We start from the raw sequence: 10,266 nt of genomic DNA, 5'->3' as shown, positions 1-10,266 counted from the left end.
CTTACCATTCCAAAAAAAAGTATAATTAATATTTTTGTGCTAACGTTTTGAGAACATTTTTAAACACCATAAACTATTATTATCAGAAGAAAGTTTGTTCATAACTTTAAGAGAACCTTGCCAGAACGCTCTGATAGCGTTCACTATTAGCTGGGTATCTGCTAAATGTGACTATAAGGCATGAAGGCATTATAAACATCATGATTTTCTGTAACAATGTGTACTGTGCAAAGCACTATACCAAAAAAAATTTGACAAATAACAACACATTACCTGAGTCCGTATACTATGGTATAACGTTCATATACTAACAAATAGATTTACGTATGAAAGTAAATTCATTTATAACAAATAAATGGACCAAGTTGTTAAATCTTTTTTTTTTTTTTTTTTTTTGAAGCACCAAGTCAAATAGTTAATAATAAATTCCCTCTCATTGGGTATGTAATGTCATACAAATGTGCAATACTGCCTGAAATGGTCTGAATTCACAGATACTATATTACTGTTATGAGTTTGATATTTGCATTAAGGGGATCCCTTCCTGCTCAGCCCCAAAGTCTGGGATTCTTTCACTCCCTGTAAGAAAACAAAGAATCACAGGAGGTTAAAAAGTTGATGTCTCAGCATTATGCAGCATTATACTCATGTTTAAAAATCTAATCGGATTCATCACACTCAAAGTAACTGAACTGTTGAGTGTCAATCCATGAAGAATCCACATTATTAGGAATATGTGACTATTGAGAAATTTTGTTAAAATTGGAGACATTTCAATTCAGAACTGAACTCATAATTAATTTTTTTTTCAAATGTAATTATTTGAATTAAAGCTGATGTGATTTCCAGATAAAGCCTACATATATAATATCACCATGTTACTCACCACGGATTGTTACTTTGAATCTCTTGTATTTGGTCTCTCGGCTGCTGATGATCAATAGTTTATAAACTCCAGAGTGTTCAGTTGTGCTGTTTGTGATGGTCAGAGATGCAGTCTGATCATCCAGCTTCAGTCTGTCTCTGAATTTCCCTTCAGTGGAGAAACTTGTACTGAAACTTGTACTGAAAATTGCTTTATTTATTTCTCCTCTAGCGATGAGACTGTCTTCAGGTCCAAACATCCACAGCAGCAGATCATCTTTTTGTATTTCAGTTTCGTTGTTTAGCGTGACTGAACCTCCCTCCGTCCCGTACACAGTCTTCTCTTTATTTTTATCACAGCACCACATAAAAGAGGAAACTCATGAACATTATAACACACGATGACTGCTATAGTAATGTCAAAATTAACGGCACCTGATAAATTCAAATTTTGTTCAATATTATGGATATATATTTTATTATGGATTTTTGTTTTGCACATAGGTAAGAACTTGCACAGGTTTGGAGTGACATTTTAAGTAACTTTTGTTTAAAATTATTTGTATATATTTTATATTGTTGATGGGTTTTTTGTACATATTCTTATCCCCTCTTTGCTGCATTATAAATTTTGACAACTACGTAAATCCACTTTTATGGTATAAATTTGAGTAAAGAAAAAAAATATATGCAATGCAAAATGTGTCTGTTGATCTTATTCTAGTTCATTTATAATTTCTCATGTTTGTTGCCAAAATATATTAAAACTAACATTGTTACCTATATTTCCATTATGAAAAACTTTATTTGTTTTTATTTATGTGTCTGTTGCCTGAGTAGGGAACGAGACACTGCGTCCTCTAGGGGTCGCTATGGGGAACATCTCGTCGTGACCCGTGTCTGAAGCATACAAATGAAAAAACACCAACGAGTTGGCCGGCGACAGCCTCTGACGTCACTATCGGTGCGACTATAAAACAGGCACCGGGAAAACACGTCATTCACTTCTTCGTCTGAAGCTTGCGTCCGAAGCATGGCAGGGGGCTAGAGGACGCAGTGTCTCGTTCCCTACTCAGGGAACCATGGTTACATTCGTAACCTGAGACGTTCCCTTTCAAGGGGACTTCGAACTGCGTCCTCTAGGGGTCGATGTGCGGAACAGTATACCCACGTAGCCATGCTGAGGGGAGTGCAGGCCAGAATCATGGCGAACACTAAGTACCAACTCTACCATTTCAATGGGAGTTGCCCCCGGGACGTTTAGACGGCTGTCTGTGACAATACCCCTTACGGCCAAAGGCCTAAGCTGCATACCCAACTTAATTGTTAGGGCCTCGGCCCGGTGGTAGAGCTAAAGGCTTGGAATCAGGAAAGATTCCTTTAAAGGGATACGGCTAGGAACCTAGCATTTTATACTAAGTCTTGCCTGTCACACAGGGGCTACAGCTTGCTTCCGCAAAAGCTTGCTGAAGGAGCTGTCTCAACAGATCTCCAGTAGCAACACCCTGTTTAGGTAGGTATCGAAGGATACATAGGTGGAGTGGCACCCAAGATGAACGAGGATTTTACCGACTCAAGAAAGGGCACGAAGCAACCCTGAGAAGCTCTCACTATATAGGATTTTAGAAAGAACGCAGAGTACTAGCGTGTGAACTTACCACAGTGTGGATTTCAGAAAGTGTGCAAAGACTTCACGTGCACACTTACCATATCATGGATTTTCAAATACTGTTCTAAGGAAGGGCTCTCATGGCACTCTGATAGAGCAGCTCATAGATGGGAATGGTGCATCTCAAAAAAGTATGTTTAGAGTCATCAACTCGATCTGTGGAAATAATGCTGGAGCGCTCTGGGAAAAACAGTGAACTCAGTCTCATATGAGAGGAGAACTCCTGAATCCAGAGTAGCACGCTCATAGGCGACCCTTCTTGGAAAAGGGGAGCGCTGCTAAACTACCACGAGAATCGCCCGAATAGCCCCTCATGTTGAGGGAAGCGATGCTTGAAGTGTATAAACAAATACACACTGGCTGAATGGAGCCCAAGGAACCAAGGTCTAATCATCTCAAGAAAGGGAACGAGGCGGAGCGCGTAACCCTTACCATACAGGATTTCAGAAAGTGCGCAGAGTCTTGCGTGCACACTTACCAATATGTGGGATTTTTAGAAAGTGAGCAAAGTGTTCACGTGCACACTGACCACCATGTGGTTTTCAGAAAGTACACAGAGCTTAGCGTGTGTACCTAAAGGTTCCTAAGCATCGCAGAGGCGCTGAACTGCACGGGAGAGGCAAGCTCAAATTTTATAAACCTCTAGCGAGGGGAGCATCACCTGAGGCAGCATATACAAGAAGACTTCTGTAACTGCCACCTTCACTTCCCGCTGGATGCGACAGCACCTAAGCGGCCAGGAGACCCCTCAGGGTGACCTGGCCGGACATCCATGAAATTCCCTGCAGTGCTGTGCCAGGCCTGATGATCAAGGAGGCTCCCGCAGAAACCTGTGATCTCAGCCGCCTAATACCGGAACATGAAGCCGGATGGCTGGTGCTGACGAGTGTTTAGTAAACACTGTAACTGAGCACTGCAAAGGAAACTCACAGAGTTTATTAGTAGACATAACCACCAGCAATTTACACATAAGTATATACAGAAAGGGTTATTTTTATATTCCCACCCTCCTGCGCTGGAGCCCCGCTCAAGGGGCGCTTCCTTTTAGTCCGGACCATCAGTAAGGTGGTTGCTATGAACATAGAACCAGCCAAAAACATTATAGGTCCAGCATAGGAGACTGTTATGCGTTAGAGGTTTCCACCTAACCTCGATCAGGTGGAGAGCTGGTGGTTACAGGGGAATTAGGAAGGGGAGGATAAAAGCAGAAGTTAAAAATCCCTAAAGGGAACGAGTAGATACCTCAGTATCACTCTGACTCAGACGAGAACGCTGCCTCGTCTGGATCACATCCCTTAGGTTCTGCTTACCCCCTGTGACCCACAATTCCTCTTAACCCTGCCCGCAGGTGGGGGAGGAGCGTGAGTCGCGACACTAGCCTTCTGTGCCCGTCTTTGATCCTCAGATCGAGACAGGCCAGGACCCCTATGTTGTTCGGGCTCAGACCTGGACCTTCGTGCAACGAAGGATCTGAAAAGCAGCGTAGTGCGCCTTCGTCTCCCCGAACTTCTCGATCACCGTCTCAACGGAAATACCGAAAAGTTCAGAAGGCGAAACCTGAGCATCGAGAAGAAAGCCTTTTCTTTCTTCCCGATGTCTGCCAGGTTCATCCACAGATGTCTCTCCGCCACCACCATGGCCGCCATAGTCCTGCGCTTGGCAGAGGCGGCCTGCTTGGTAGCCCGGAGAGAGGCCTGTGGTGCGGCGCAGCTCGGCTACCTGATCAGGAAAAAGGCTTTCGTCTTTATCCAGGTCTCTTAGCAGATCAGTCTGATATGCTTGAAGCATTTATTTTGTAATAAAACCACAGCCTGACCTGCTGCTGTGTATGCCCTGCCATTTAAGCAAGATGCATTGCTTGAAGGGGCTTAGATGGCAAGGAGGGAGATTAAGAGAGGATGTCTCCCCCGCAGAATGAAAGCTCTTTCTGCGGGGGCATCCTCTCATAGCCGTTATCGCGCATCGCCTCGATGTCGGCAAGACTCTTATGCTGAAACCGATGGATGCGAGAAGAAAACGGCCTCTTTTATTTCCTTTCGATCTCTGTATGGAGATCAGGCAGAAATGGAAGGCTCACCTGAGCTGGAGGGCTATGGTCGGAAAGATAACGCTCATCGAGGCGCGATCCATAAACTCCAACAGCTCTACATACGCAGGGAAGGAGAATTGAGAAGGCTCAGCCTCAGCTTCTTCACCATCCTCAAATATCTCCTGCTTTTCCTGGGTAAAAACCCAGCAGAGCACTAACCTTAGTATCAGAAAGTGTTAAAGATATAACATCATCCTCCCGAGGCTCTCTCTCGTCTGACGCCATTATGAGCGCGAAAGGGAAAGTCCCTCTTTAAACCATTCAGACAGATCCACCTGAAATTCTCACGAGCTCATTCTCCTCCGTGCCTCAGCAGCGCTGGGTCCTGAAACCGCGGGAAGCAGATGGCTGCCCTTTTTTTTTTTTTTTTTTCTCGGAAAGAGAGATGAACGAGAGCGGAGCTTTTTCCTTGAAAAAAAACGCTCGCAATACACGCAGATTGCCTCCTCAAAGACATCGCGTGCGTGCTCTTTACCCAAACAAATCACGTAAAGACCGTGTGTGTGTCATCGGGAGTCAAATGCCGACACGGATGCATACATTGTCTAAACGCTTGCTAGTAGTCGCCATGATAGACAGAGAAAGAGCGCTCTTACCGGTTCTTTCAGATGCACGCTTCAAACAAAACAGTCAGTGAAGACGAAGAAGAGAATGACGTGTTTTCCCGGTGCCTGTTTTATAGTCGCACCGGTAGTGACGTCAGAGGCTGTCGCCGGCCAACTCGTTGGTGTTTTTTCATTTGTATGCTTCAGACACGGGTCACGACGAGGTGTTCCCCATAGCGACCCCTAGAGGACGCAGTTCGAAGTTCCCTTGAAAGGGTGTTGATCTTATTCTAGTTCATTTATAATTTCTCATGTTTGTTGTGAAAATTTGCCAACATAATTTTTAAGTCTTCTTCAGTTTTTTTTTGCATCTTTAACTATTAATAGTAGCATTAAAATCCTTAAAAACAGTCAGAAATACGATTGAGTTACTCACCATGAGCAATAACCATGAATCTCTTGCATGTGCTCTTTTTGCCGCTGGTGATTTGAAGTGTATAAACGTCTGAATGAGCTCTGCTGATGTTCCTGATGGTCAGATCTCCAGTTCTCTGGTTTAACTGCAGTCTGTCTCTGAATCTCCCATCAGGACCTTTGTATAATTTGGTCTGATTAGTGGCTCGGTTGAGTTCAGCTATGAAAATATCTTTATCGCTAAACTTCCACAGTATCCGGTCATCTTTGTTCAGTGCAGTAACACCAGTTTGTAGAGTGACAGAATCTCCAACTGTATATTTCAGCGTGTTCACTGCCAAAGCAAGAGAAACATGTAGAAGAAATTTGTGAATGTAAACATGAACTCAGTTATCGATATTTTGATTATTTTTGAGCTACTCACGCCAAACAAGAACATTGAATTTCTTGTATAAGTCTTTATTTCTGCTCTTGATCTGCAGTTCGTAAACTCCAGAGTCTGTGCTTTTGGTGTTTGTGATGGTGAGATCTCCAGTTTGATTGTCCAGCTCCAATCTGTCTCTGAATCTGTCATCATCATCGTAGACATTGCTCTCATTGCTCTGTCCATCGATTTTGGCAATAAGTACATTTTTAGGTTCAAACTTCCACAGTATCAGATCATCTTTCTGTATTTCAGTAACACCAGTTTGCAGACGGACAGTTTCTCCTTCTGTGAATTTCCGTGTGTCCACTTCATTTCATAAAGAAACAGAAACACATAAAACATGTTGACGTGAATGTGGAGGTGAACAATTCAAAACCCACTAAGGAGCCCAATGAAGGTCAAAAACAAATAAAGTAACATATTCTGCCATCCAAAGTCAAAGTGCAGTAACTACACATCTGGTCAAAATTGAGTTAAGTCCTAAAATGTGCTTTGTGACATCTGTTCTGTCTTGTGACAAAGTCTCCTGGTTCAATCTTTTCCCATTTCAGAGAAACGAGAGTGGCAAAGTTAATGCGTTCTGGCTTTGTTTTCCGTTAGACACCACAGATACTGCGCGGTCTGCCTTGGTATCCCGCGGCCAAATGATGATTGAACTCACGTTTAAACGCAAATATCCAAAGACGGGTAAGGAAAATAGCAAAATATTAACTCCTAGCAAGAAAAATGACAGCTTTATAATCAGTTAACATTAACTATCCAGCCGCTAGCAAATTAAACAGCCTACCTACATTGCTTCATATCCACTCTGACAACGTAATAATAATCTGATTTATAATCGTGTTGATGTTTGTTGATTCAGACATATCTCCACGTTTTAGGCAGCTAATCCAATTGTAATAACAGGGGTTATTCCTTCAAAAGTTAGCTGGCTCCGGTAAAGTTATATAATTCATCAAAGCGTTCTGTATAGAACGCAGTCTGTTCCCTATCCATCTGTTCATATGCCATATGACTACCAGACTGTGTAAATAATAAATTCTTAACTGATAAGTAATCATTAGTTTTGCACAAATCACCGTTTCATTTGTTAACACATTCGAGGATATATATATCTATATATATATATATATAATTATATATATATATATAATATAAATTATATATGTTTAATTTATTTTTGTTTTGTTTTTCTTAGAAAATTTTATACACCTTTTATATACTTAACGGCAGACATGGACTTGGTACAGTACAAATATTTTGAGCATCCCTTATTCTGTCCCTTATTTTCCTATAAAAAATCACAATTATCCCTTATTTTTCTATATGGCATCCCTAGTTATATTGTTTGGAAAAGTTTAAATTGTGTGAATTTTAACTACTTGGTCTGTAATTAATTACTTTTTAAATAAAATGAGCAAAACTCTTTGTGGTGAAAGGAGCATTGCAATAAGATGATCTTGAGGCTTACTACGGAGTAATTTTAACATTCCCAGCATGCAAACAACAATAAAACCATTAAAGTTATTAAAAACAATCAGCATGTAGTAAGAAACACACAAAAAAGCTGGATGAACTAGTTTTTTATCTGATTTAGTTTGTAGATACTGCACTTTGCTTTTGCACTTAGTTGTGTAAGGTCAACCAAAGGCAGAGTGCAGTATCTGCATTTTAGTGGTCAAAGGTCACATAAATGGTCATGGTTTTTATCTATAAAAAATTTAATCCTAAAACGGCTTTAAATGAATGCACTGCCAATAATCTACACACAACATGTTTGACTCGCTGATGTAAAAACTTTAAAGGCATTTTTCTCAGTTTCAGTGTTTGCGTAGTTACTGCACTTTGCCTTTGTAGGGCAGTATTGACAGACAATACAGTAGGATATTTGAAGTGCTTGAGTTGTGCACCTCGTACAATAACTCTGAAACTCTTCATTTTTGTCACTTTGCTGCCAATGATCTTCATCTGATAATCTCCAGAGATTGGGATCCTGATGTCGCTGATGGTCAGATCTCCAGTCTGATGGTCCAGCTGTAGCTTGTCTCTGAATCGCTCATCATCGGTGTATGAGATGTTACTGGCATTTTTGTCTATTTGAGCAATGACTGTATTTTGAGGTCCAAATATCCAGAGCACTTCATTCTCTCTCTGGATTTCGACTGCACCAGTTTCTAGTGTGACAGAATTTCCCTCCTTCACGGACAGTGTCTTCTTTTCTGTCATCATAGAAAACATCAAGCAAATGGAGAAGATATAAAATATTTCAAAAGATGTTTTATTGTTCAGCAAGTCAATTTTTTGTGAAAACATCGTTATGTAAAAACAAATAACTCTTATAAACAATTCTACTCCTATATTTACTGTAGATAACACTCACCTTTTTGCTTTTTAGAGTATTTTATGTAGCACATCAGTCCCAGAGCTGCAGCCACAAACAGAAGGACACAAAGACAAATCAGCGCAATATAACCAGCAGACAGACCCGGATCTGGAACAGCTGAATAGAGACAGTCAAACACACAAACCATTTCATTATGAGGGAACATCTAAAGTACACACTTTTGATGTAATTTGACATGAACGACGTACCAACAAAAACACTGAATCTCTTATATAGTGTCTCTTTACTGTTGGAGATCTGTAGTTGATAAACTCCAGCGTCTGAGGTTCTGATGTCTCTGATGGTAAGAGATCCCGTCTGATTTTCGAGTTGTAGTCTCCCTTTGTATATATCATCTGAACTAAATGTGATCTCATGAATCTTAATGTTCATTTCAGCTACAAGACTGTCTGGATTTGTAGGTCCAAATGTCCATTGTATTAGATCATGTTTCTGTGAATCAGTAACACCAGTGTGTAGAGTAACAGAATCTCCTTCTTTCTTGTTTTCTAACCCGGCAAAAATCACATCTGGAAAACAAAAAGGAACAGTTTACAGAAAGGAAAAGAAACAACAGAAAGACTTCAAATATATAGCCTATATATTAAAAGCACATTTTTAACTCTAGAATTCACAGTTTTCCCATGTAAACATTGTGCAAATAGTATAAAAATATCCGAGCTTCTCACCATGGACAGTAACACTGAATGTCTTGAGGAAGGTCTCGTTGCTGATGATCTTTAGATGATAATCTCCAGAGTGTTTGGTTCTGATGTCACTGATGCTCAGAGATCCAGTCTTATTGTCCAGCTGCAGTCTGTCTTCAAACCTCCCATCATCAACATCATATAATGAGACTGTCTGCGTTTTCCCATCGATTTTAGCGATGATAATGTTTTGAGATCCGTACATCCACATCAAGAAAAATATTCTCTGTATTTCAGTGACATCAGTGTGTAGAGTGAGAGAATCTCCCTCCTTCACAGACACTTTTTCCATGTCCCCAAACACACCTGCAGAACAAAACGAAACAGCTACTTTATTTTTTAAAGGGGTGGTTGATTGCAATTAAAGTTTTTTTACATTAGTTAGTGTGTTATGTTGATGTTTGAACATAAACAATATCTGCAAATTTACAAAGCTGAAAGTTCAATGCAAACAGAGATATCGTCTTTTAAAAGTCTGGCAGTTTAATACCTACAAAAATGGCTGGTAGGGACTACAACAAGTTACTTCCCGGGTTTGTGATGTAACAAATCCAGATAAACCCGCCCTCTGGAAAAGGCAGCAAAGTGGGGGGAGGCCATGCTGCGTCCCCCTGCTCTGCACACGCTCTGCATCTCTCTCCCTCTCTCTCTCTCTCATTCAGCTCAGCTCTACACTTATTTTCACATAGCTATGAGAAGCATTAAACATGAATTTAACTTTGAAGTTTGTCGTAATTTTTTAGTGCTGTAATTAGGGTTATAATCATGTTTTAAAACTTATATTAAAGCTTTACATTTTATGTACCATTTACAAATAATATTGTATCTTTTGAGACAACAACAGACAGAAAACATAGGCCTACCATTAAAGGCTGTGTTTGCACAGGTTCTGCACGATCCTCTTCAATAATATTCTCTGCTTCTCAATCGGGATCAAACTGATCAGCGACATTAATGATGGGGTTTCGTTGTTTTAAAATTGGAGTGGAGTGCATGTGAGTTAGGTGGGGGGATGTTTTTTTTGGAACTAGAGGCGGTTTAGCCAATCACAACACACTGGGCTAGCTAACCAATCAGAGCCCATCACCTGTTTCTGAGGGAGGGGCTTCATAAAAGCAGAAAATGATCAGCACATTTCTCAGAGAAGGGACAGAGCGGTGTGGTAAGT

The 10,266-nt window shown here is 40.7% G+C and overlaps 1 protein-coding gene across 3 annotated transcripts in view; it reads right to left on the bottom strand.

Annotated features, from left to right (window-relative positions):
- LOC109075626 overlaps positions 1–10,266 on the bottom strand; it is a 47,591-nt gene continuing 37,325 nt past the window's right edge. The window contains exons 1-8 of one of the 3 annotated variants that reach the window (XM_042749944.1): positions 9,081–9,434; positions 8,601–8,921; positions 8,389–8,508; positions 7,919–8,227; positions 6,006–6,314; positions 5,604–5,915; positions 887–1,207; positions 1–579 (exon numbers count right to left, since the gene is read on the bottom strand). In XM_042749944.1, the coding sequence (XP_042605878.1) occupies positions 509–579; positions 887–1,207; positions 5,604–5,915; positions 6,006–6,314; positions 7,919–8,227; positions 8,389–8,508; positions 8,601–8,921; positions 9,081–9,390 (2,073 nt within the window). In that variant the 5' untranslated portion in view covers positions 9,391–9,434 and the 3' untranslated portion in view covers positions 1–508. Of the gene's footprint in view, positions 580–886; positions 1,208–5,603; positions 5,916–6,005; positions 6,315–7,918; positions 8,228–8,388; positions 8,509–8,600; positions 8,922–9,080; positions 9,435–10,266 lie in introns of those variants that run through there. The other 2 variants (XM_042749943.1, XM_042749942.1) reach the window with 2 other exon arrangements.

This window comes from Cyprinus carpio, chromosome B22 (genome assembly GCF_018340385.1).
Source record: "Cyprinus carpio isolate SPL01 chromosome B22, ASM1834038v1, whole genome shotgun sequence".
In the NCBI taxonomy this organism is placed as follows: Eukaryota; Metazoa; Chordata; class Actinopteri; order Cypriniformes; family Cyprinidae; genus Cyprinus; species Cyprinus carpio.
Note: the sequence above shows the minus strand (reverse complement) of the source record. Positions and strands in the feature narration are given on the sequence as shown.